This window comes from Nelumbo nucifera, chromosome 4, assembly GCF_055504915.1.
Source record: "Nelumbo nucifera cultivar China Antique chromosome 4, China Antique-T2T, whole genome shotgun sequence".
Taxonomy (NCBI): Eukaryota; Viridiplantae; Streptophyta; class Magnoliopsida; order Proteales; family Nelumbonaceae; genus Nelumbo; species Nelumbo nucifera.
In genome coordinates this window covers 16,807,377-16,835,372 of record NC_142652.1, presented here as the reverse complement: position 1 = coordinate 16,835,372, position 27,996 = coordinate 16,807,377, and the positions used below count along the sequence as shown (strand labels likewise).

The window sequence follows — 27,996 nt, the reverse complement described above, 5'->3', positions numbered from 1 at the left end:
AAGAGCCAGAGGTCCATTTCATCGAGAGGAAATGGAAGTATATAGACCTAAAAAAGAGATATACTGACAAGCAAAAGGTGAAGACGTTATAAGAAGACATCACTTCAATATTAGAGACCTTAATGACAGAAAAACAAACAGCAATTTCTTCATATTACTATATTAGCCCATCTTCCAAATTTACATTACCCATTAATCGGCGTTTATCCTCTGTATAATTCAAAACTTCAATTGAATACATTTCGAAAGAATAATGATAAACGAATACCCTCCATCTGTTGGAATCAACTGTCCAGATTCTGAAGGAGGAACCAGCCTTCGCTTCTGCTAGGAACTTTTCTCCTCTAAAATTATAGGCAACTCTAAATTCTCACTGCCCCTCTGAACCTTGAGTAGGACCTTATCCCCCACATTGTAGTTATCCAAAACCTTGGATAACTCTGCTTTGTTTCTAACCTGTCCAGCCAAAAGCACATACAATATTCATTAAAATTCACGCCCTTCCTCCAAACAGTTTACAAAAGAACTACTTGCAGAAGGAGGTACTGATGGAGGACAGGATGTAAGTACTTGATATTTCTAGTAATGAAATTTAGTTGTGTTTTTTGGCAAAAAAAAATAGTCAAGGCCTTTTTGGAAGGGCTCAATTTAAGCGAGGTCGATACGTATCGATACAACCCCTGGAGGGGCGTATCGGGAAACCATTGGCACAATACGTATTGGTCGATACAGGCCGATAAGTATTGATACTTTGAACCTTGCTTTCAGGTAGATCTGACAGAGTTTTGGTCTTGACCCTCTAATGTAGAAAAGCCAGAGGACACAGTTCCAGGTCTGCCTTCTTGCCGACCTCTATCTAAATGCAAGAATTCGTCAAGAATAACAGAAAAATAAACCAAGTTTTATACTAAAGATTAGAGATAGAATAAAAGGCAATTACAGGTATGCTGTTAACTGCAACAATTATATCCCCAATAATTATATTGCCAGCAAAGCCTCTTGTTGTTGGAAGTAGACCAGCCTTAGCTGCAAGACTATTTGCAGGAACCTGTCAAATAGAACCGTTAATTCTAGAATGATAAGATGATTAATAGAATTTATAATGTTGCACATACCTGCAAAACAAGAACCCCATTTCGAACATTCAGTTGATTTGCAATTAGATCTGGAGCAACCTCAACATTCAAACCAGCTCGAATGACCTAAAACACAGATGGGCCACAAAACAACCACAGCTTTTAGACCTCGTGCAAGACATAAGGAATACATATAATGGCCCAACTGCATGATGCAAAATGTAGCCATAGTTCCAAGAGGCAAAGTTTGTGAAGCAAAATTAAAGCAGAGGAGCTCAAATTTCCAAATAAATCAATAAATAGAAATCAGTTTCCTATGCCTATCTGAAGATGGGATGGAAAACTGGATCAACTGAGGTATCTGAAGTATTGTTGCCAAATTAGATAGGGGGATTAACTTACTTTGCCTAACTGTATCAACTGAGGTATTATCTGAAGTACTGTTGAAGATGGGATGGCAAAACCAACACCAGCAGATGTTCCTGCCATATCAACAAAAATGGAAAATTGAGTATCTTAAGTAGTAGTCCCTAGTCCCTAGGTTTATAGAAACTTTTCAGTTGGAAAGTCCCTCATTAAGTATCTTTGGTGAGAATGCTAGGGCAGTTAGTACCCATCACCTAACAGAACAAACCATCCTGTTAGAGCAAATTTATTTGCAAAATTGACTGGCGCCGATTTAACTCCCCTCAATATGACTATAAATGAGTTGAAGTTGCAGTTTCTCTAACTTCTTTTTAAATTAGGTTGTACTTGTTTCAATGAAGGGGCAGAAAACTTCTTGCCATAGAAAGGGCAAAAACTTAACTGAGATTTTTCAGAGTAAAAAAAATTCTATTCCTTCAGGCTATGTTTGGTTTGTACAGGCTTCCCTACCTTTCCCTTCAAAACAAACACAGCCTAAAGTCTTAGGCTCTGTTTCTTTCAGGCCCAGTTTGTTTGTAACAGTGCAGCTTACCTGGGTAAGTGCACTTACCCAGGTTCTTTTGATTTTTAGGATTCCCAGGTAAATAATAAAATGACATTTCTACCCACAAAAAGTAACTATTAAAATGGGTAAAATGGTCCCATCAGGTTTTGTAAAAATTTCTCCCAGCTGGGAAAGTTACCCACCTGGGAGATGCGTAAGTTTTACCCAGGAAAGTAAGGGTTTACTGTGGGGCCCATTGCTTAATGCAAAAAGAATATTGGAAAGTTGGTCAATGGGAAAAAGTTGCCCATTGACCAACTTTCCCATGCATATTTACCTGCAAACGAACGGGGCCACAATGTAAAAGGGACTAGAAATTTTTTCAGATTGAAATGTTTTTGCTATTATATTCACCCATTTTATGGAAAAAAAAAAAAACTGTTTTCCACCATTTTTAGCAGGTCTTGTTGTAAATGCATAGAAAACGGAGTTTTCCCCCATAAAAGGGGCAAAAATATAGCTCAAATATTTCAATCTGATTTTCTTCCCTAGCAATTTAAAGTGAAATAAATGGAACTTTAGGAATAAATAACTGATTAATCAGAACCATACCTGTCTGAGTAAATATTGCAGTGTTAATCCCAATCAGATTCCCCTTTGAGTCCAGTAGAGGGCCTCCACTGCAAAAAATATGAAAGATAAGAAACAGATATAGGCAAATGCATGTACACAGAAAAAATGTTCATTTGCAAATGCAAATAAAGGATCCCATAATTCCAAGGAATGATGCTCAAGATGTGAGAGACAAATTGATTGTCAAAGATTAAATTTGTAAAATGTAAGTGGCCATCCTAATTCTAACAGAAATTGAAGTTTAATCTGCAGGAAAAAGCTTAAATTTTGGTAAAAGCAAGTCAATAATGGGATCTTTAGCAAATCATGTAACCTAGGAACTTTTTTGGAATATGAACAATTCTTGTTGTCACATGAAGATGAGCAACTCAATTTTTCAATTCTCAGTTTCAAAATATATATATAGTTTCATCAGAATGAGAGCTTCCTGGAAAACCTGTTCCCTGGATTGATGGCTGCATCTGTCTGAATACCCCCACCAATTGTTACTCCAGTTTGACTAAAAATATCACGATTCAATCCACTAATAACTCCAACAGTAAGGGTATGGTCAAAACCAAATGGATTTCCAATTGCTAAACACTGCTGGCCAACTTTTAGAGAATTTGACTGCCCCACAATGATTGGCCTTAGCAAATCTTCAGGTGCTTCTACCTGTAACAATAAAGATAAGAACACCAAGACAACAAAATGATATCCATAATCAGTTCCATTTCCATACCACAAACCAAATGCAAAATTAGTGCATTTCTTGATAACATTTGAAGAATTAGTCAAAATCTGTGATTCCTTTGATGTAAATGACAGACAAAATATGCTTTTCTTTTTTTTGCTATTTTCATCAAATCCAGAAGCAACTGTGGATATGCTTCTCTTCTGATTTGACAGAAAGATGATTAAGCATATGTAAGTTTTCCTCTTTTCTTGCCAAGTACCCACTAAAAGATTATCAAGAAAAAAGGATATAAAGAGGTAAGAAATGATATAGAAAGGGCAACACTCATCCACCAAAAGAACTGCAAATATAAAGAGATCAATGTTTACGAAGTAATCCTCATTAATCCTAGTACTTGGCACCCAACAGAGAAATCACCCCTGTACAATAACTGAAAAGGGAAAATGGAAATTTAGGGGACAAAAAATTCCTGATATACAAGGAAAAGGAATCTCTATATGATCTGCAAGAGAATTTAATATGGTATCACAAACATGTCAAGAAACATTTGCAACATTTACTTTCAGTATATTACTCAAATATTTATAACCCAAGATACAAGTGAGATGCTATACATCATTTCTTTTATTTTTTTCATTAGTAACTATCGTATTTGTATTCATGATAAAAGAGAACTAGATCCATGAAAGTAATAGCTTTTCAGTCTATAAAATTACATGTATGGATAAAAAACATATCTCTTTGCATGAGATGGTAATGATGCTATAAAACTCTGACATGTTATAGCTAAAAGCTTGGTATAGTCTAAAATAAATCCTCTTTGTTTATCTAGGGAATTAATGGCATGGTGTTGTTATAGCAATAAGGCAGGGAAGTAGCTGATTAACAAATGGAATTAAAAATTGTACAAATCCAAAAACAAATGACACTGAAGTATAACCATTGTCAAGGAAACCACCTAGGCGATAAGGCACTCATTGAGGGTTGCCTCACTTAATCACCAAGATATTTTTTACATGTTGCTCTTGGATACTTTTATATTCTTAACTTCTTGAGATTATAATAATAGAATAGGCATTAGTTTTTTTTTATCAGCAAAAGGATTTTATTAATAACAGAGAAATATTGAAATACAATAGATATTGGTTGCAGAAAGCATTAACCCAATCTGCAAACACTACAAAGCATTTACAGTTCTGCCCAGTACAAGGTAGATCTATTAGCCCCCTGTTTTGCTAGAGTGTCCACCAACCCATTTGCAGTCCTTTTGATCCAGCCAAACTGAGTGTTGAACTTCCTTGCAATTATGTTAATTTCTCTGTATGTAAATAGCTTCCAAGGTGCTGATGTAATCTTTTTAGCCCAAGAAATGACCCGCAGTGAGTCTCCTTCTATTTCTAAGTCTGTTGTACCAATCTGCTCAGCCATCTTTAAGCCTTGAAGTAGAGCCAACGATTCCGCCTGTATTGAATCACCAATACCTATTGGTCCCGAGAAGAGTGCCACAACTTCACCTAGATGATTTCTAATAACACCTCCTATACCTGCCCTTCCCGGGTTGCCAAAGGAACTCCCATCAAAGTTTAGTTTTAATTTGTTCAGTGCAGGTGGCTTCCACTCCGCTCTCACAACTTCTTTGGGAACATCTGTCTGTGCTACTTCAGTCCAGCTTCTTAGAATCTCATTCGTAGAGAAGTTTTTGAATAGATCCATGGTCATCACCCAATGTGCAGTTCTGATTTTTATGGTTTCAATGACTTCCTCCTTTGATTTACTTTTTCCAAAGAAAATTCTTTGGTTTCTTTCCTCCCATATAGTCCAAACCACAGAAGCTCTTGCTGCCTTCCATAAGCACTTTCCTCTTTTCTTCTGTTGCCTCAGGAGGGAGGGATTGAATAGACTTACCACATCCTGTGGAGGAGCCCATCTGCATCCAAAGAGAGAACAAACAATTTCCCAAATACAAGAAACAAAGGAACAGGATAAGAGTAAGTGGGGTAGGGTTTCACCACAATCCATACAAAGGACACACACATGAGGAGAGAGACATTTATTTGGCCTTCTTTTCTATAGCACATCACAAGTATTAACCTTCCCTAGGAACACTTCCCAACAAAAGGCTTGCACTTTAGGAGGGATCGGTTTACACCAGATTTCTCTCACTGGAAAGTTCACCCCCAAAGGATTAGAATGAGTGAGCAGACCGAAGAAAGAGGCACAAGAAAATAAACCATCAGGAGTTGGGGACCATACTCTACTATCAGCTGTAGTTTGGTCTAAATAGACCTTCTCAAGGGTTGAAAGCAAAAGCAATAGGGATTCACATTCATTTTCCCTTAGCCCCCTTCTGAAGCCAAAGTCCCAAGAGATACCCAAATCTGAAAGTATGCCAACCCTAGCAACAGGTTTGTTTTTAAGGTTTGATAAAGAGTAGAGGTCCAGAAAATTATCCTTAAAAGGCAAATCCCCAACCCAAAGGTCTTCCCAGAATAAAACTTTATTGCCACACCCAACACCGAGATGAATAATTGAAGAAAAGTTGGTAGTACCTCAAAGATTGCCTTCTAGGGGAAGTTCAAAGCTGCATTGGAGGCTAATTTTGCATCCTAGTTGTTTTCTGCTTCACCATGAATGCTCTTAATGACCCTGTGCCACAACCTATCTTCTTCACAAGGGAATCTCCATAGCCATTTCCCTAGAAGGGCCTTGTTTTTCTGTAAGATGTTCTCAATACCTAGGCCACCTTGCTCCTTAGGTTTACAGACTTGCTCCCACTTCACTAAATGATCCTTCTTTTCATCACCAGGTTCCCAGAAGAAATCCCTCATTATCTTCTCCAACTTCCTTGCTATTTTCACCGGGATTTTAAAGGTGGAAAGGAAATAGGTAGGCAGGTTTGCTAGGGTGGATTTTATCAAGGTGATTCTACCCCCACGGGAAATGTAATTTCTCTTCCACATTGCCAACTTCTTTGTGAATCTCTAAAATTGGCTTCCAAGAACTTTCAGTTTTTGGGTTTCCCCCCAATGGCAAACCTAGGTATTCTAAGGGCCAGCTTTTCACTTCACAACCTAGCAAATTTGCCATGGCTTGGATGTCACCCTCCCCTATGTTTATTCCAGCTACAAAACGTTTTCCCCAATTTACTTTTAGTTTGGAGGCCTGTTGAAACTTGTCCACCAAAATTTTCAGATTCCTCAAACTGGATTCACCACAACTCTCATAGAAAATGATTGTATCATCTGCAAATTGCAAGTGAGACACCACCACTTTTGAACTATCAATCCTCTAGCCTTTAAACTGATTTTCTTGGTCAGCCTTGATGATTTGTCTACTTAGAACCTCAGCCACAATAGTAAATAAGAATGGGGATAAGGGATCACCCTGTCTCAGTCCTCTTTTAGCCAAGAAGAAATCTTTTGCTACCCCATTTAGGAGAATAGAGAAGTGTGCTGAGATAATACATTCTTTGATCCACATTCTCCATCTTTCACCTAAACCCATCTTTTCCATGAGATTCAACAAGAAGGACCAATCCACCATATCATAAGCTTTTTCTAGATCCAATTTACAAACCAAACCTTTGCCACCTTGTTTTTTCTTAGCTACCACACATTCATTTGCCACTAAGATTTGATCCACTATTTGTCTCCCTTCTACAAAAGCTCATTGGTTTTGTGAAATAACAAATGGCAAAACTGTTTTCAACCGACCAGCCAGAACTTTAGCAATGATCTTGTACATGCTACTCACAAGACTTATCAGTCTGTAATCCTTAGGGGTTTTGGCCTCTTTCTTTTTTGGCACTAGAGCGATAAATGTTGCATTTGCTCCTGGAGAGAGTTTCCCATTTTGATAGAACTCAACAAAGACATCCATTAAATCATCCTTCAGGATTTCCCAACATTCTTGATAGAAAGCCATTGAAAAACCATCCGGCCTTGGAGCCTTTGATCTGTCCATCGAGAAGATTGCTTCATGGACCTCCTCTACACTGAAGGCTCTTTCTAAGATAGCAGCTTTGGTTTCTGGCACTCTATCCCACTATAATTCTCCCAACTCCAAGTTGCTTTCAATAGAGGAACCTAGGATTGACTTAAAATGATCCACAAAGCACCTTTCAATTTCCTCCTTTGAGTTGATTTCTCTTCCCTCCACCTCTATACTAGAGATTTGGTTTTTCCTTCTTTGCCCATTTGCTAGGGAGTGGAAAAATCTAGTGTTTCCATCCCCCTCCAAAAGCCATTTGCATCTTGATTTTTGTCTCCAAGAAATTTCTTCTTTCCTTAGGATCTCCTCTAGTTGCACTTTTAAATTCCATCTTTCGGCTCTATCCTCCGGCCCACATTCTTTATTGGCTTCCTTTTGATCCAACTTTTCTATTTTCCTAGCTAAATCCTCCTTTAATACCTCAAGATTTCCAAATTCCTCTTTGTTCCACTCCTTGATCTTTTCCTTCAATCTTTTAAACTTCTTGGTGAATCTCACCACCTTCTCTCTAGCCCCTATTCCACCTTCTGACCTCCAATCTTTTACCTTTCACAAAAAATTTGGAACTTGCAGCCACATTCTCAAATCTAAAGGATGTGGGGCCTCCAATAAGGTTTTCTTGGTAGAGGCTTAGAGGGCAATGGTCCGAGGTTACTCTAGGGAGGGCTTTTAGTGTTAAGTTTCCCCACAACTCCTCCCAATCAAAAGAGAAAAGAAACCTGTCCAGTTTTGAGAAGACTTGACTTTCCTGAAAATTTGACCATGTGAAGGAGGCTTGCAACAAGATAGGTTCTCTCAATTCTAGGGATTCAATCAAGGAGTTGAAATGTCTCATACTTGTTGTTATGGTCTGATTGGGATTGTTTGTCTCACTTGTGTACCTTATCACATTGAAATCCCCACCCAAACACCACGGACCATCCCACAGGCCCCTAATTGCAGCTAACTCTCCCCATAATGTATCCCTCTCTCTATATGAGTTCAGGCCATACACATTAGTCAGCACCCACATCCTTCCATCACTCATCCTCTTGGCTTTTATTGATACTGAGTATTGTCCTATCAACTCCTCCTGATAATCCACTTCCTCATTCTTCCAGATTATGAGGATACCACCCAAGGCACCCCAAGATGGGGCAAAGGACCAACTTAGAATAAAATAGACATTATTAAATTAAATAATTCAGTTTAAGTTAAAATACTAGTTTCTTTTTATTACTTTTCTCATTGTTAAGGTTCAATCAACATGTAGAACTCAAAATTTTATCCAATCAACACATATTGATTATTCTCTTCTTTCATCCTTTCTTTTCTTTTCTTCTTTTCATAGGACAAAAATAGAGGCTCAACCCCTCTATGTTCTGAAATTTCTTTTTTCTTCCATTTTTTCATGAATATGTTGATTTCCTGTGTTTCAAATGAAGTTTATACATTTTTATAAAGATTATAGACAATTAATAGCGAAAGATGGTTGTCGCTTGCTATGGAACCTAAGGAATTACCCCAGGATTCATGTTTTTTATTCAAAAAAAAAAAAATCACCAAGACAACTAGGCAACAATTAATAGTGATTAGTTAAAGACAGGTTTTATAAAAAAAAGCCATCACCTAGTGTCGCCTTGACACCTTGGAAAATATGCCTCTAGGGTCCACCCCTTGCTTTGACAAATCAAGAAATACAGTGATAGCTTAACATGTGGAGCAATGAGTTCACATGGTCACAAACACTTTCTTTTGATCCTCCAATAAAACATGACATGCAATCAACCAAATCATCTAGTGAGTACTTGTATGGGTGATTTGGTTTCGATGTGTTTAAACACTATTGAGCAGGAGACCAAGAAGAAGAAGAAAAGAAGAAGAAGAAAAGAAGAAGAAAAGAAGAAGAAAAGAAGGAGAAGAGGAAGAAGAATAAGAGGCAACTGAGTTAAGGCCTCGACAAAACTTAGCTTCAGTCAAGTGAAGCTTTCTATTTATACTATTCTGGCCGTACATAACAATATGTCTACAGAATTACGAAAATACCCCTGCGGGTACTAAGCCTGTGTACAGTACATATAATACACCTGTTAACACTCCCCCTCAAGTTGGAGCATAGATATCAATCATGCCCAACTTGTCACAGAGACCTTGATGTCTGGAATGGTTTAGCCCTTTTGTAAATAAGTTTGCAAGTTGGTCTTCAGAGCTGATGTATGGAGTGCATACTTCGCCTGTGATGATTTTCTCTCTGATAAAATGCTTGTCAACTTCAATGTACTTTGTTTTATCATGTAGTACCGGGTTGGCAGCGATATTGATAGCTGCCTTGTTGTCACAGAGTAGAGTCATGGGTTTACCAACTGGAAAACCCAACTCTCCCAATAGATTCTTTATCCACATACCTTCGGCTACTCCGTGTGCCATTGCACGGTACTCAGCTTCAACACTGGATCTAGCTACCACGGTTTGCTTCTTACTCCTCCAAGTAACAAGGTTCCCTCCTACAAAGGTGCAGTAACCACTAGTAGACCTTCTGTCACTTTGAGATCCAGCCCAATCCGCATCTGTGTAAATTTCAACTCTCAAGTGTCCATGTTTCTGGAATAATTAACCAACACCCGGGAACTTCTTAAGATACCGTAGTACTCTCTCCGCTGCTTCAAGATGGGTGGACCTAGGTGCATGCATGAACTGACTGAGGACACCAACAGCATATGCTATGTCTGGACGAGTCATAGAGAGGTACAACAATCTCCCTACAAGCCTCTGAAATTGCTTCACATCCTTAAGTGGTTCACCTTGACTGTCACTTAACTCATGGTTGGGATCAATGGGAGAGTCAGCTGGTTTAACCCCAATCTTTCCCGTGTCCTTGAGCAAATCTAGGACATATTTCCTTTGGGAGATGAAGATACCCCTTTTTGATCGGGCAACCTCAATCCCAAGGAAGTATTTGCCGGGTCCTAGATCTTTCACCTCGAACTGAGTGGCAAGGAAGCCCTTCAAACTTTGAATTTCATCCTTCCAGTCACCAGTAACAATTATAACATCCACGTATACTATTAGGGCAGCCATTTTACCTTCTACTCTTTTTACAAACAGTGTGTGATCTTACTAACATTGCTTGTATCCCCTCTCCTAAACTGCAGTATAAAATCTGTTGAACCAAGCCCTTGGTGATTGCTTCAGCCCATATAAAGACTTCTTCAACTTACACACATTTTGTTTATTTCCTTGAGCCAAAAAACCGGGGGGTTGAACCATATAAACTTCCTCTTAAAGGTCACCATTCAAGAAGGCATTCTTGATGTCGAGCTGATGTAGATCCCAATTCAGATTGGCAGCAAGAGAGAAAATGACTCTAATAGAGTTCATTTTGGCAACAGGAGCAAAGGTTTCTGCATAATCAACCCCATATACTTGAGTGAAACCCTTTGCCACTAAACGAGCTTTATACCTCTCCACGGTTCCATCAACCCCATGCTTAACAGTGAACACCCATTTACATCCAACTGGATCCTTTCCCTTAGGGAGACCAACAAGTTCCCATGTGCCATTCTTATGAAGAGCATCAATCTCTTCCTTCATGGCCTTCATCCATTCTGGAACCGAGAGAGCTTCTGCCACATTCTTGGGAATAGGGATACTGTCAATGGAGGTAAGAAAAGCATGAAATGAAGGTGAGATGTTCTCATAGGAAAGTTGGAAATTGGGTGTTTGGTGGTGCACGACCTAACCCCTTTCCTGTGGGCAATGGGAAGGTCAAGATCATTAGCAACAGGGAGGTTAGGAGTCAAGTTACCTGAGTGAGTATGATCTTCCCCCAAGGAATTTGATGGCATTTGAGGTACGGCTTCTGGATTCTCCTCAACTCTTGAACCTGATTGGCCTTTACGACGACGAGAAAAAACACGGAAAGGTGGAGGATCAGAGGGAGAAAGGGGAGAAGGAGAAGGAGAAGGAGTAGGGAGAGGAGGAAGTTGAACCAGTTTCTCCTCATACCTACACTCCCCCTGAGGAGGAACAGGAAAGAAGGGCTCATCCTCAAAGAAGGTAACATCCATGGAGACAGAATTTCCGTGAAACAAGATCAAAGCAACGATACCCTTTCTGAGAAAATGAGTAGCCAAGAAATATGCACGGGATAGCACGAGAGTCCAATTTTCCCCGGGTGGGGGATAGGTTTTGGACAAAGCACCGACAACCAAAAACACGAGGAGAAATAGAAAGAAGAGGGGCCTTATGAAAGAGAAGCTAATGTGGAGCTTTGTACTCTAACCAACGAGAGGGCATTCGGTTAATGAGGTATGTAGAACAAAGGACGGCCTCAAGCCAAAAACGTTTGGGAACATTCATGTGGAGTAGTAAACCCCGTGCCACTTCAAGATGGTGACGGTTCTTCCGGTTCAGCCACACCATTTTGTTGTGGCGTGTGGGCACAAGAGCTCCGGTGAAGTGAGTCATGTGAAGCAAAGAACTCCGTGAGGTCACTATGAAAAAATTCTTTTGCATTGTCTGATTGAATTATTTGAATTTCGGTCTGAAATTGGGTGAAGACCATCCGCTGAAAATCTTGGATAATTTTTGGTACTTCCTCACGGGTTCGCATTGGATATACCCAAGTGTATCTGGAATAATCGTCAATGAAGGTAATAAAGTACTTGTAGCCACTCTCAGAAGGTAAAGTAACAGGACCCCACACATCCGAATGCACAATGTGAAAAGGAAACTCAGATTTACTATTTCTTTGAGGAAATTGAGTTCTACAATGCTTGCTTAACTGACACGTTTGACAAGAAAAATTGGAAACAGACACGGACTTACACAGTTCTGGAAAAACAACTTTCAACGACTCAAAAGACAAGTGACCCAAACGACAATGCCATAAATACATCCTTCTGAACTGACTCATAGACTTTGTACCAAGAAGGCCAGCCGTATTCTCCAGCATATAGAGTCCATCAACCATACGACCCCTACCAATCGTCCTCCCCGAGGCCAGATCCTAAATCACACAATAGGAAGGGGAAAAAGTCACAGAACAGTTTAAGGAATTTGTAACACTAATGACTGAAAACAAATTCATAGGAAATTTTGGAACATGAAGAACATTAGAAAGAGTAAGGCCAAGGGGAAGAGAGAGAGTTCCTTGACCAGCTATGGGAGAGTATGATCCATCAGCTAGTCTCACTTTATCTCTTCTGGAAAGAGGGTGATAAGTTTGGAAGAAAGAAGACATACCAGTCATGTGTTTTGACGCTCCAGAATCAATGATCCATGGAGCGTCAAGGTCGTGAGAAGCAACATGGAAAGCTGTGGCAGGATTACCTGATGTGGATGCAAGAGAGGTGGTGGGAGGAGCATCCATCTGGCGAATTGTTCTACCATAAAGCTCCAAATAGTCACGGAAGGAGTTGACAATATCCTCCCTTGGATCGGATCCAAAGTAGTTATGTTGGCCATGTGGTGGTTGAGTCACAGTGGAGGTGGAGGGCTGATTCTCTCGAGTAACCATATTGGCCATGTGGTGTTTCTTGGTACCTTGCTGCCCGGATCTTCTAATACCATCTGAGCCTTGCTTCTTAGGTAAATCCTAAGCCCACTTCGGTTTCCCATGGAGATCCCAACAAGTATCTTTGGTGTGTAGGGGCTTCTGACAATTAGTGCACCACAATTTTTCCTTATCTTCTGCTTTCTTCTGGAGATCCCCTCTCTTGAAAGAAGGTCCACCACTAGTAGAGGGACCCCCCTTTGCCGCCAACACAATTGCATCCCCTCCGGTGCTGTTCATCAAGTTCCTTCTGCTCTCTTCAGACTGGACAAGTGCATAAACCTCCTGAATTGAAGGAAGATCCTTAGAACTTAGAATTTGTACTCTGATGGGTTCATAGATAGGATTGAGACCATGTAAAAAGGCAAACACCCTTTGCTGTGAGACAAGTTTCTTATACAATTTTGCATCTTCCTCACACTTCCACTCAATATTCTGGTAATGGTTCCAAACAGTTGTCAGGTCAGAGTAATAAACTGATAAACTCCTCTCCCCTTGTTTACAAGTAGATGAAGTTGCTTGCAATTGATAAATTTTGGCATAGTGCCGAAGTTCAGAATATGTGCACTTTGCCTGATCCCAGATCTCATTTGCAGTTTCAGCCCACATGAAGTTCTTCCTTATTTGCGGTTGCATGGAGATCAAAAGCCATGACATAACCATATTGTTCTCCTAATCCCATCTATCATGTTCTACATTTCCAGAAGGTGGTTCTTTGATTCTTCCATTTATGTAGCCTACTTTTCCCCTTGCAGTTATGTATAGCTTGATCCCCCTTGACCACTCTAGGTAGTTTAACCCGTCAAGAGGAACAACAGCCATAGAGAAGGATAGGTCACTGTTCCCACTCATTCCATTCAGCATTGTGGAGATTTCGGATGTAGCTGAATCTTCACTACTCATGATTCTCAGTTTAGAAATACACAAAATCAAAGCACAGTCTTACAGAGTTGCAACAGTCCACAACTAGACACTTGCTGATTTTCGGCCTCACAGAGAACCAAGCACAAACACTGCAGCTGCAGTACTAGGGTTTATGACCTACACTGTGTAGGAGTCCACAGAACAATATACGAGCTGCACATGCAGTGTAACTAGGTCTGAATGACCTACAGTTCACAACTTTGATACAGCTTCTCAACCCAAAAAAAAAACCACAGTAGGAACAGCAATACAAGTGGTGATTCACCACACCTAATCGGTTGATATCCACTTTCCAGGGCAACCGAACAGTCACTCAAGTTCTAAGGTTCATCAACAGCCCCTTAGAAAGCAGACTAGGGCAACATACAATCGGAGGAAGGGGAACAGTCCCTACTCAGATTCTGGGACATTAACAGTCGTGCAAGAAGCCATAAACAGGGAAAAAAAAGGTTCTGTACCAGCAATAGGCAGTACAGTCATGAACTCGAACTTCCCTTCAGGTCAGAGCCTTCCTTCGAACATCTGGGATGGATTTCTACAGTCCTCTTAGCCGAAGCAACCCAGTTACCAACAAAAAATACATGTAGCCGAACCCTTTTTCTGTGCTAGGAAGTTGAACAGTCAGCATACTTGTAGCAGAGCCCCCTCGGCAGTGAAGACTAACCGCAACACTAGAAAAGCTTCATTTTCCTTGTCTTCAAGCATCAATACTATAGCTCCTTCGCAGCAGTTGAGAGAGACCTCAGCTAGTTGTTTTCTAAGCCTGGACGGGCCTGCTCTGATACCATGTTGAGCAGGAGACCAAGAAGAAGAAGAAAAGAAGAAGGAGAAAAGAAGAAGAAGGAGAAGAGGAAGAAGAATAAGAGGCAACTGAGTTAAGGCCTCAACAAAACTTAGCTTCAGTCGAGTGAAGCTTTCTATTTATACTATTCTGGCCGTACATAACAATATGTCTACAGAATTACAAAAATACCCCTGCGGGTACTAAGCCTGTGTACAGTACATATAATACACCTGTTAACAAACACTCACAACACTTACTTTCAACCCTCTAATAAAACACAGACATGCTATTAATCAAACAAAAAAGCAAATTATCCAATGATTGCATTCTATGGTTGCTACCCCAAACGACACACTAACAACCTACAATATATGAAAAAATAGAGATTTCCTCTAAGGTCTACTACCTTACTATGACAATTTAGAAATACCATGTTGAATGACAAGTCACATGACCACAACACACTTTCATGTGACCTTCAATGAAACACAAGCATGCTATCAATTAAATGAAAAGTCAAATGGGTGCATGTGTGGGTGATTTGATTTCAATAAGTTCACATGGTCACAACACTTTCTTGCAACCCTACAATAAAATACAAGCATGCTCACAATCAAATGAAAATCAAATCACCCAATGAGTGCATGCCATTTTCCTACCCCAAATATATGAAAAAAAAATAAAGATTACCTCTAAGGTCTACTACCTTACTATGGCAATCAAGAAATGCCAAGGTAGCCTAGCATGTGTTGTGATGTGCTCACATGGTCACAATACTTTCTTGTGACCTTCCAATAAAACACTAACATTCTATCAATCAAAAGAAAAGCAAATCACCCAGTGAGTGCATGGTTGGGTGATTTGATTTTAACGAGTTCACATGATCACACTACTTTTGAAAGTAAATAAGAAAATCCATTAAAAAAGAGAATGCAGAAGGAAGGTGATAAGAAATCACCGGATAGAAGAACAGACTAACTTAGACACTTCTTACACTAACAAAAGAAGCCAGCAAAAAAGAAGACTCTAAAAAAAAAGAAAAAACTAACTCCTTCGGAACTAGATCCTAAACGAACTCCACAAATGCCAGCTGCAACACGTGCAAGATGAGTCTAGCAGAGGAAAGAAACTAATCTTCCCCTATAAACACCTCCTCTTGGTTAACACCATCCTCATCCCATCTCCTCCAATAAGTCACAAGCATGCTAATAATCAAATTTAAAACCAAATCACCTTGTGAGTCATGCCTAGGCAATTTGCTTTCAACTGGCCCACATGTAAACAACACTTTTTTGCAACCCTCTAATAAAACATAGACATTCTATCACTCAAATGAAAAACAAAATTACCCAATGAGTGCATGCTTGCTATTGCTACCCCAAGTGATACATGAACTACCCACTATCATATGATAAAATGGAGACTACCTCTAGGATCCACTACCTTACTAGGAATATTAAAAATACAAAGGTAGCCTATGTGGAGGGATGAGTTCACATAATCACCCATGAGTGCATGACTGGGTGATATGATTTTCAAGAGTCCACATAGTCATAAGAATTTCTTGTGATCATCCAATAAAACACAAACATGTTGCTATCAATCAAATGAAAAACCAAATAACCCAACAAAGGCATGCATTTTATTGCTACACCAAATGATACAAGAACAAACCATGATCATATAACATAGAGACTACTTCTATGATATACTACCTAACTATGGCAATCAGGTAATACTAAGGTAACAGTTAAAATATAGAGTGATGCCTAGGTAATTAGGGTTCAATCAAGATTATAATTATAAAATGGACATTATTAAGCTAAATTATTCAAATTGAGCTAAAATACTAGTTTCCTTTTATTATTTTTCTTATTTGTTAGGGTTCAATCAAGATGTATACTATCTTGAGCCCTCAAAGACTTCAAAACCTGAACTAATAAGCATGGAAGAACTCAAAATTGTCCAATCAACACATAGTGATTTTCTTCTTTCATCCTTTCTTTTCTTTTACTCTTTTCTGAAATTTCTTTTCTCTCTTCCATTTTTTATCAATATGTTGACTTTCTATGTTTTGAATGAAGTTTATACATTTTTATGAAGATTATAGACAAATAATAGTGAAAGATGGCTATTGCTTGCTATGGAACCTAGGGAATTACCTTACCCTAGGTTATAATTCAAAAAAAAAAAAAATCTCATCGTCTAAGCAACACCTAGATGCCTGCCTAGGCAACTAGGCGACAAGGCGCCCCCTATCACCTAGCCTTGCCTCGGCGCCTTGAAAACTATGTATAACTAGATATTTTACACAATGAAAGAAAAATGAGATTAAAAAATTATATAACTTCAGCTAGGTGAGGAGTCCTTCAAACTTGCCTAATCAAAGATGCCTCAACTAAGACAAGGCCTAGCACTAAGGGAGTATCACAAACTCCACAGCACTTACAAAGACCGCAATATCCCAAAATGTATCTATGATATTTGCAATATTATATGATAGGCTTTCATTTCCAAGCATGTAAGAATACAAAATATCTACATTTCCCAAACATCTCTTTATATAATCCAAGTAATAGTTAGACACCAACATCATTTTCTTTTATTTTAAACATGAGTCATAAAGTAAGGTTCTTCATTAAAAGTACAAACAACTGCAACAGGAATGACAAACTTATAACAAGTTATAGATGAGAGATAAGTATGTTCTCTAAAATAAAGTCAAGGGAGGTATTTCTTTACTGTTTACCCAAGACTACCAACATATTAATCATAACTCAACGCAACTCAGAAAGAGCCTTACCCCAACCATATGGAATAGTTAAAAGAACCCTATTTTCAAATTCCTCTCCATTGAAAGCAACACCCTTTGTCAAAACAAGATTCCACATCTTTTCTCACTACCTCAAGCCATTGACCTTCCCAATTAAATATTTAACCATAACATATGTGCAAAAACAAAATCCCAAAAAACTATTTGTAGGTTTTCAAGACTGCTATTCAGTCTTGATCACTAAGAGATTTTAGGTTCGATGAGAAGAGAAAGTGAAGATGTAGAAGAAAGAGTGATGGAAGAGCAATAGAACACAGATTTTGAGGAGAAGAACAGAATGTCAATATTCTGCCGCCGCCACTTTAAGTTAATATATATAGGTTATGCTAGTTACATGAAAGGACATATCTGCCCTTGGTGTTTACATCATAACTGCTAACAAATAACAACCAATATAAAACTGAAACTAGAAATAACAGAACAACAAAATAACCACAGCTGTGACTAGATACATTCTACCCTACGGACAGAGTGGTACCACAGCTGTGGGGCCCACATCAATGTTCTCTACACTCCCCCTCAAGTTGGGAGTATATGTTCATCATTCCCAACTTGGATAGATCCGCCTCTAGCTTCTTTCTTGATACGGCTTTAGTAAGAATGTCGGCTAGTTGCATACTGGATGTGATGTAAGGGAGGCATACTTCTTGAGATGAGACCCTCTCTCGCACAAAATGGCGGTCAACTTCAATGTGTTTGGTTCTGTTATGCTGTACTGGATTATGTGCTATATTAATGGCGGCTTGATTATCACAGTACAGCATCAGGGGCTTCTCATACTCAATACCCAACTCCTCAAGTAGAGATCTTAGCCATAGGATTTCAGCCACTCCATTGGCCATGGACCTGTATTCTGCTTCAGCACTTGACCAGGAGACCACACTTTGTTTCTTACTTCTCCAGGAGACAAGGTTTCCTCCCACAAGGGCACAATATCCCGAGGTAGACCTTCTGTCATCAACACTCCCAGCCCAATCTGCATCAGTATAAACCTCCACCTTCATGTGATGGTTGTTCTTGAAAAGTATACCCCTACCTGGGCATCTCTTCAAGTAGGCTAAGATTTTTTCTACCGCAAGAAGATGTGTGGTTCTAGGAGAATGCATGTACTGGCTAACAACACTAACAGCATAAGTAATATCTGGCCGAGTGAGGCAGAGATATAGGAGCTTTCCTACCAATTGCTGAAACATAACTTTGTCTTCAAGAAGCTCCCCACTCTCGGCACTAATCCTGTGATTCTGTTCAATTGGTGTATCTGCAGGCTTGACACCTAACTTTCCAGTTTCTGCCAACAGGTCTAGGACATATTTCCTCTGAGATATAAAGATCCCCTTATTTGGATCTAGCAACCTCAATACCCAAAAAATACCGGAGTACACCAAGGTCCTTCACCTCAAATTCTTGGTGAAGAAGCTGTTTAAGAGACTCAATCTCATGGCTATCATTCCCTGTCACCACAATATCATCAACATATACTGCCAACAGTGTCAAAGAGGACTCCACCCTCTTGATGAATAGGGTATGATCTGACTGGGCCTGTACATATCCAAACTTCACAAGTGCTAGTCTGAATCTATCGAACCAAGCCCTAGGTGACTGTTTCAAACCATACAAAGCCTTGTTGAGCCGGCAGACCTTCTTACCTACTTCTGCATCATAGAAGCCAAGAGGCAAACGCATGTAAACTTCTTCCTGCAGATCTCCATTCAGAAAGGCATTTTTCACATCCATTTGGTATAAAGGCCAAGTGTGACTTGCTGCAAGGGACAAGAGAACTCGAATAGTAGTCATCTTGGCTACCGGTGCAAATGTCTCCAAGTAATCTATGCCATAAGTCTGTGTAAACCCTCTTGCAACTAACCGAGCTTTATACCTCTCAATAGATCCATCTGCATTATGCTTCACCGTAAATACCCATCTGCATCCAACTGGTTTCTTTCCTTTTGGCAAATCAACTACCTCCCAGGTGTTGTTCTTCAACAGAGCATCCATCTCAACTTGCATTGCATCTTTCCATTCAGGGACGGATAGGGCTTCTTGCACTGTTCTTGGAATAGGGACATTGGAAATGGAGCTAAGGTAGGACCTGTAGGTAGGAGATAGGCGATCATAGGATAAAAAATGGGAAATACAGTGGGTTGTGGATGTGGTACAATGTCGTTTCCCTTTACGGACTGCATTTGGAAGGTCAAGATCATCTGTAGGGGAAGTCTCTGTGGGCTCTGGGACTGAAGTATCTGGACCTGGAGCTGCAGATGAGATTGGAGCTGGTCTGGACTGCTGATGATTAGGATCAACCTGCCTGCACCGCCTGTGATAAACCCTCAACTCCTGATCCCTCTGACCACCCTCACCATTGCAGCTTTCCCTCAACTCCTGATCCCTTTGACCACCCTCACCATTGCAGTTCTCATCACCCAATGGAATAGGTAAAGGAACTTCCCCACTCTCACTGCTCTCCCCCTGAAGACAAGAACTCAAACCCCCACTCTCACTACTCTCCCCCTGAGGGGCAACCCGAGGATAATAGGGTGTCCCCTCAAAGAAAGTGACATCCATGGAGACAAACTTCCTCCCGGAGACAGGATCATAACAGCAATAACCCTTTTGAGTTTGTGCATAACCAAGGAAGATGCATTTGGAGGCTTTGGGTTCGAACTTGGAGGGATGGGGTCCGAGAAGCTGAACAAAGCAAGTGCAACCGAATGTCTTAAGGGGAATAGAAAACAAGTCCTCACGTGGGTGTAGAAGCGAAAAAGGAGATCGCATATCAAGGACCCTGGAAGGGACCCGATTAATAAGGTATACCGCCGTGAGGATAGCGTCCCCCCAGAAGCGAATAGGGACATTGGAAGTAAACATGAGGCTTCTAGCCACTTCCAAAATGTGCCTATTCTTCCTCTCGGCAACTCCATTCTACTGAGGTGTATGAGGGCAAGAGCTCTGGTGGATAACCCCATGATGAAGAAGAGATGTCAATGATTTAGCAAAGTATTCCTTTGCGTTATCAGATCGGAGAACTTTGATCTTGGCATCAAATTGGGTTAGGATCATTTGGTGAAAATTTTGGGTCAGGGAAGGTACCTCATCTCGTGAACGCATGAGATAAACCCAAGAAAAGCGGGTATGATCATCAACAAATAACAAAAAATATCTGTACCCACCCATGGAAGGGATATGATAAGGCCCCCAAACGTCAGTATGCACAATATCAAAAGAACTATCACTCCTTTTATTACTCAATAAATAAGGCTTTCTACAATGCTTAGCAAACTCACAACTTTCACACTGTAGCTAAGACAACTCAATAGACTCAAATAAAGTAGGAAACAGACTCTGTAAAGATCGAAAAGACAAATGACCTAATCGGTTATGCCAAAGCATAACCGGACTCACACTCTTAGAAACAAAAGACAACTTCTCTACTGACTCTCCCTGACGAAACCGCTCCCCGAGCAGATAGATCCCATTCGTCTCACGGCCAGTCCCAATCACCTTCTGCGTCTCCAAGTCCTGAAAAACACATCGGTCAGGGAAGAAGGTTACTGAGCAGTTCATATGCTTGGTAATACTACTGACTGAAAGAAGGTTAGTATCAAGCTTAGGCACATGCAAAACAGATGATAGGGAGATAGTATCTGAAAGCTTGATGTCACCCTTCCCAGAAATAGGAACCAGGGAGCCATCAGCAATAGATACCTTATCCCTACCAGAAGACAAATGGTAAGTAGTAAACAGTGAAGGCAAGCTAGTCATGTGATCAGATGCACCTGAGTCTATTACCCAACAAGGTTCAGTAGTACCTGGAGCTGAGGCATGATAGGCTGAAGCTCGAGTACCTAAATGGGCGAAGGCAGATGTGACAGGGGCTGATGGAGGTTGCGGTGGCTGAGCTGAATTTCCAACCTCCTTTTCTAGCTATATTAGGGCAGCCCGAACTGCAGCTAAGGTCTCCAAAGATGTTCCTTTTGTGCCAGATGAGGATGCTGAATCAGTGTTCATGGCTACATGAGCAGTGCCCTTCTTGTTTCTTAACTTCGCAGGAACCAAGTGGGGATGCAGTTTCCAACATGTCTCTTTTGTATGTTTGGGTTTCTTACAATATTCACATACTACATCCTTCTTGTCTTCCTTCCTCCTATCCTTCTCTGAATCACCCCCTGATTTGGGTGTAGCCGCTACAAAGGCTGATATGGGTTGCATCATAACCTTCCTTCTGGTTTCTTCACTGTGTACAAATGAGTAAGCCTGAGAGAGAGTCACACTGTCTCTAGTCAAAATCTGCTGCCTCACAATATCATATTCTGAGTTCAGTCCCGCCAGGAACTCAAACACTCTGTTTGTCTCGATGTGCTTTCTATGGGTCTGAGCATCTTTGGGACTCTCCCACTCAAGAGTCTCTAAGTGATCAATCTCATGCCACAGGGACTTCAAGGTAGAGAAGTAGACCGATACCGGTTTCTCTCCTTGTTTAAGGGTGTTCACTTCACATTTCAATTCATATGCTCTGGCAACATTAAGGGGTTGGGAGTAAGTTTCTTTCATAACATCCCATATCTCCTTAGTTGTTTTTGCCCACAAATAATTCCGGCTAATACGAGGCTGCATAGAATTACACAGCCATGTCATAACCAAGTAGTTTTCTTGCATCCACTTGGTATATGTCGGGTCTCCCTTGGAAGGTTCTTTCATATCTCCCAGGAGGTACCCTAATTTACCCCTTCCACCAATAGCCATCATGGCTGATTGGGCCCATTCCAAATAGTTTGATCCATCAAACTTTACGGTCGTAATCTGACCACCCATCTCAGAAAGACCACCATAACTGATGTTCCCAAGACTGCCTTCTGCCTGAATTTTAGACTCCATTTCTGTCAAGTCTCAAAACAGTACTTGAATCACCAATCACAATCAAAACAGTATAAGCCTGATCTGTATTCTCAGTGTATGTGCACAAAACCGAAGTAATTCTGATCTAAAACCAACTAGCCAACACAGCAGTAGCTGTCCGTAGATCTCTAACCCCCTTAGAACTCTGAGAACAGCTTTAAAACAAAACTGATATGCTAGGGAAAGTTAGGGTTTTAATCAGTCCTGAAAGGAAGCAATTCAGTCGCACAGTCCAAACTGTATAGATGAGCTTGCAGTAGGATTAATAAGAAACCCTAGAATCTGATCGGATCTACCAATCAACTTAAGAGTAGCTCTAGGTAGATCACAGAGTTCAGTCAACCACTAGAGCTTGCCGCAGATCACTTTCAAACCCTAGAGTAGAGAGAAACACAGTTCGGTCCAGGGTTTGATGTAAAACCCTAGGAAATCGAAGAGAGAAAGAGCTAGAATGGTTTGGCCTTCCCCTCCAGATAGGTCCAACCTATCTTCTCTGAAAGAACTTCTATTAAAAAGTAACAACTTACAAGGAAAAAATAGTTCGCTGCCTTCTAGGGTTACCTGAACCCTAGTCTTCTCTGATCCTTCCTGACCACCAACACTCTGCAACCCTAGCAAGTTTCCAACAACTGCTAGTACCTCTGGCGATCTCCAAGAATCAGTCTGCGAACTCCTCCTTTTCAGCTTTCAGTCCTAGGAGATTCTCATGTGGTCGGCTGGTATTAGACTCACATGAAAAACCCTAACTTGACTCTGATACCATGTAGGTTTTCAAGACTGCTATTCAGTCTTGATCACTAAGAGATTTTAGGTTCGATGAGAAGAGAAAGTGAAGATGTAGAAGAAAGAGTGATGGAAGAGCAATAGAACACAGATTTTGAGGAGAAGAACAGAATGTCAATATTCTGTCGCCGTCAAGTTAATATATATAGGTTATGCTAGTTACATGAAAGGACATATCTGCCCTTGGTGTTTACATCATAACTGCTAACAAATAGCAACCAATATAAAACTGAAACTAGAAATAACAGAACAACAAAATAACCACAGCTGTGACTAGATACATTCTACCCTACGGACAGAGTGGTACCACAGCTGTGGGGCCCACATCAATGTTCTCTACACTATTGAATAACATATTTTATGCCCTCTTAGAAGGGATCTTTTTCAAACTTCCAAGTCAAACAAGTTTGGGGAAATATATAAATAAAAACAATTATAGCAAGAGAACATCAAGCAACTCAATGATGCTGTGAATCATTGAGTTGATTAACATGAGTAATAAATAATGTCATTTTTATCGATTATCAGTGATAAGTAACAAAATTTCAATAACTGTTCCCAAAGCTCAAGAACAAACTGTTTAACAGGCATTTTAAATTATCATGAAAATTCTCAAGTTTTTTTAGAAAGAGAAGTTGTAACCTTCAAGACAGCAAGATCCTTAGCTCGGTCTGCTCCAATCAACTTACCCTCAAAATTTTTTTGCACCCTTTCAAAAAGCAAAATCAGTGAGAAAACTGGAAACTACTAGAATCACAAATGAAAATTATATTCTACCTCATGAAATCATCAACTTAAATACAGTTCAGCTTTTTCAGAAAGAAACTCAGGGCACTGTAAGGCTCACCCTTCAGATGCAAGGATATTAACCCGTGCAACAACTTGTCCAGGATTTGGATTCCTTGAGAGAGCATTACCAACCACTACATCATGTGAAGAAAAAGAAGAGTCAATCTATTATCCTAGAGCCACTTAATTTACAAATGGAGTAAGCATAGAAATAGGATGTGGTTGATAACCACCTTAAAAGTCAAACTTACCATTGATTTGTATGCTAAAACAGAGACAACTATATGTACTTAGTTGCAATTTTTGTCTTTTTTTTTTTTTGATCAATCAGTTTTTGCCTAATTTTCAGATAGAACAAAAGAAAATGACAGACTGACAAACCTTACTGCAAGAGAAATTCTCTCCCACTAATAAAGATTGATAATAAATTACAAAATGAACACAGTAACTAGGTGGTAAGTTGGTAAAAGAAGAAAGGGCTTATATGCCATTATTGAAGAACTTAACCAGATACACAGGACTTCACATAAGTTGAAAGGACAAACCAAAGAACCATAGATAGATGCATGCTGATTTAATGGAGCTCATAAATGAGTTTTTATCATACTCGTACATGATAAAGTATTTACTCATTCAGTTAGCTCTTACCATGATAGTTTGTCACAATATGCCCTTGCTTGTCCCAGACTACTCCAGAACCATTTCCTTCAGGAACCTGGCATAATGCATAATGAGATTATGAGAATGATAGATGTTGGTACAAGAAAATAAGTAGGAGAGAATGTCAAGGTTTTAAATCATGAAATCACTCCATGTAGCAGAATAAGGATACACAGCTACAAACCTATACAACCAACTCAAACTAGAATTGGTTACTCAGATCTTTCTTAATACCATTGAAAGGCAATAAAGGGGATTTTAAGTGTAATGAAAGGAAATACCTCAACAACGCCTGTTACATTAAGTTGAGGGCGCAACGTTACATCAAAAATGTTGACAACAGAGAAAGTGTTCTTCTCAAAGAGTTTAACAATTCTTTCCTGTCAAGTAGCTATATATCAGTAACACCTTCCATTGAAATGCAAGCAAGATACCATAGGGTTGTAGTATGATTCCATAAAAATAAGCATTCTAATGATTTACTGATATAGTTCTGAATGAACCTCAGAAGGAAAGAGCATCCCAGATGAGAATATGGGAGGTGTTACTTCTTCAATCGTCATAGATGGATCTCCTAAAGCATGGGCTGTAATCCAAATAGAAAAATTAGAAGTAAAATATGCATATGGCCCTTCATGCACTTATGCGGTTTCCAAGATTAAAATAAGTTCTTAAAAAAACTTGATCATCAAAACAGAACTACCCAAGCTGCTGCGCATTGCAGGTTCTGAACACCAGGTGCAAAGTTTGAAACTCAAATTGTGCAGTACCAAGGTCCCTGGTTATAATACCGCCTTAACCAGGGTTGGGGATTATGGGTTTGAGGGATAGGGTACCCCCTGTTGTGTAGCCCCATGGAGCCCAAGATAAAAGAATTATGCAAAGGCATAAACTGATTTTCAATATTGATTAATTCATCTATACATTCAGTAAAATATGCATGGAGTCCAACTTAGACCAACACATCAAATACAGGCAAAAGAAGTGCTTAATCCATGGAAAACAAGTATGCTGGGATCTCATCCATCCATTGAAGTTAATTAAGAATATTGGAAATAATCTAGAAATGATTATTCCTCCATATATTGTCAAACACTGCTATCTACTCAAAAATGCAAATTCAGCAGCCTATACGAAACATCTTAGAAAAGAAATTGGTCAAGCCCAATGTTATGAAAATTGTAATCATATTGTAAATCGTAGAGAAGGTTGAATTGAATCAAAGAATGAATACTATCGTAAACCATAATATTTTTTCTGTTTTGAAAAAACTGTCAAAAAAATTAAAAAACACTAGAAAAGTAAGATGATATAATTAAATTTAACTTGAAAATAAACTGACCCGGATATAATGGCTCACTAAGCAACATATGATGTAAAATAATTTCAACAAGGTTTCTAAATATGTCTTAAATAACATAAATAATTCTTATTCAAATAAGCATTTTAAAACACAGCATTGAAAAAAGAATAAAAGAAGCAGAGGAATGAGAAAATAGAGGACCGGGTCTCAATTGGATTTATTTGAAATTTTGAATCACATGAACCATACAATCAGTAAGATTCATGAATCATACCAAAAGATTCAAGTAGTACTTGTAAATTTTTTTGAGAAAAGGATTAAGACATGAGATTTGAATTGAAACCCTGAGAATTCATGATTCAAATCATGAATCTTATCATAAATCATAAGGTGTTGACAACTATGGCCCAGTCAGATTGTCTTAATCACCAGACAAATGAACATTCTTCCAGATTTTGCTCTGACTTATTTTTATAGGTCCGAAGAATAAAGTTGGTCAAATTGTCAAACTAGGAAGTTCTTACTTAGTTGTATAAGACATCTTCCAGATGGAGCAAACTGCTCAGAAGGTTTGAACAAAAAATTGTACAATGAGAACCTCTATGTTATAACAGCACTTGCATGTTTTCCTTGCAATTCATTATCTTACAATTGTTACTTATGACCTATAAACGTTTTTGAGCTTTGGAAATCAATTATGTCTTGAGAGGGAACTGATTTTTTATGGGCACAAACCAGGTAGAGAAATCCTACTCAAGGTTGTGGTATATCTGTTTTGGGAAGTATAATTGTAGCCTATTTCCAAATCAAACCTAATGTTGTTGGGATTTGGCGAAAAACAAACTATGAACCTTTGAAAGAAAACTTTAAACTGCTTAATAATGAATTTCACCATTCAACATAATTTATGCTAACCAAGATGCACATAAGATAAAAATAAATGATTGTTTTACATAATGTTTTTCTTTTAATCACAAAGGAAATGCAATGTGAATTAGGTACCGAACAGTGCGAACCTGAGAAATACCTTGAAGGACGAGAAAATAAGCACATAAATGAACTTGCAAACAACATGCGCCGAGTGGTGAAAGGAATGCTGTTGCATATTACTTCACCGAAATCCTTAGTGTGACTTTCATCCAGCCTACATATAAACATATCCGTCATGTTTGTTAGTAGTTAGTACACTCATTTACATACGTAAGTGCATTCATTACTAAAGAGATAGAAGTGAGAACACCTATACAATTGCAGGTACACGTACATAATCTCCCTGCACCAAATGCCCACCCACCTTTTATCTTATAAAAGAAAAGATTATTAAGTCCTTCTGCCTATATACCCATCTATCTACAAGTTCATCATACGCATAGATGTTTGTGCTTTACATACATCAGCGGTCTCTTCATGCACACATCTATGACCAAAATACTAAGCAACACCACTAAAACTCAATGAAGATAAGAATCGATTAAAAAATTGCATATGATAAAAATAAAGCGTTCAAGTAACTCTACTTCAAGTTCAGATTGGGCCATGAATTAGTAGTTAAAAAAAAAAAAAAAAGAGCTATTACCCAGTTTCAGATAGCAAAACAAGGACTATACAATCCAGCAAACCGATAAACTAAAAACGAAAATAGGCAATATCAATTGCTAAGCAATAGCGAATTGGGGCTTTTTCTGAGAACAGAATCGGATAACCTCTGAATATGGACAGGCTTATAAGAGACATTGTCGACAGAATCAGTCTGCGCATCTGTTTGAGAATAAAATGACGAAACTCCATCGAAGCAAATCTCTCTTCGACCAAAACGTCTCGGACTTTCGAAACGCCGATATTGCAGGGGAGAATTGCAAGCTAACACTTGCATCTCGGTAACAATTGTAAGAAATCCAGGTAAATCTTTAGAGTATATGTAATATAACGAGAAAGTGGGAGGGAGGGATTAGGGTTTAAGCAATGTTGAAATCGACGTTATCCATTAGATTAAGCTTCTTATGTTTAAGTGATGTACTGATGTGCAAAACCTGTAATAATTAAGAAATATGGTGGCGGGATGTGGTATTTGCTTGTGCCCTTCTGTCTGAGTCTGAGACCGCCAAGGCGCCAACATAGAAGAAAGCTTATCTTATCCCGGTCTCCGGATGTATTCTTTTCACTACACGCTGACCGTTGTAAATTGAAACTGCCACGAGTACTTGCTGGA

The 27,996-nt window shown here is 39.3% G+C and overlaps 1 protein-coding gene across 3 annotated transcripts; it reads right to left on the bottom strand.

The window, feature by feature from the left end:
* Positions 1-123: 123 nt before the first annotated feature.
* Positions 124-27,969, bottom strand: DEG8 (Trypsin family protein with PDZ domain-containing protein). Of its 3 annotated transcripts, none has more exons than XM_010260069.3 (13): positions 27,818-27,969; positions 26,804-26,931; positions 24,988-25,070; positions 24,766-24,864; positions 24,473-24,539; positions 23,883-23,958; positions 23,678-23,744; positions 3,056-3,273; positions 2,599-2,666; positions 1,479-1,558; positions 1,116-1,202; positions 941-1,048; positions 124-456 (listed from the first exon to the last, which is right to left on the bottom strand). In XM_010260069.3, the coding sequence occupies exons 1-13, from the start codon at positions 27,901-27,903 to the stop codon at positions 328-330; spliced, it is 1,296 nt and encodes a 431-aa protein (XP_010258371.1). In that variant the 5' UTR covers positions 27,904-27,969; the 3' UTR covers positions 124-327. The 3 variants fall into 3 exon arrangements, with proteins under 3 accessions (XP_010258371.1, XP_010258370.1, XP_010258372.1); XM_010260068.3 differs by lacking the exon at positions 27,818-27,969 and adding an exon at positions 27,491-27,798; XM_010260070.3 differs by lacking the exon at positions 27,818-27,969 and adding an exon at positions 27,364-27,475.
* Positions 27,970-27,996: the final 27 nt, after the last annotated feature.

Bases quoted from the DNA above. Each gene is read 5' to 3' on its own strand.
- DEG8 (XM_010260068.3), bottom strand. From the start codon at position 27,660: ATGCAAGTGTTAGCTTGCAATTCTCCCCTGCAATATCGGCGTTTCGAA. The intron at 24,865-24,987 runs GTTCATTCAGAA...GCTACTTGACAG, and splicing joins GGATGCTCTTTCCTTCTGAG to GAAAGAATTGTTAAACTCTT. The intron at 24,540-24,765 runs GTATTTCCTTTC...GCATTATGCCAG, and splicing joins ATGTAACAGGCGTTGTTGAG to GTTCCTGAAGGAAATGGTTC.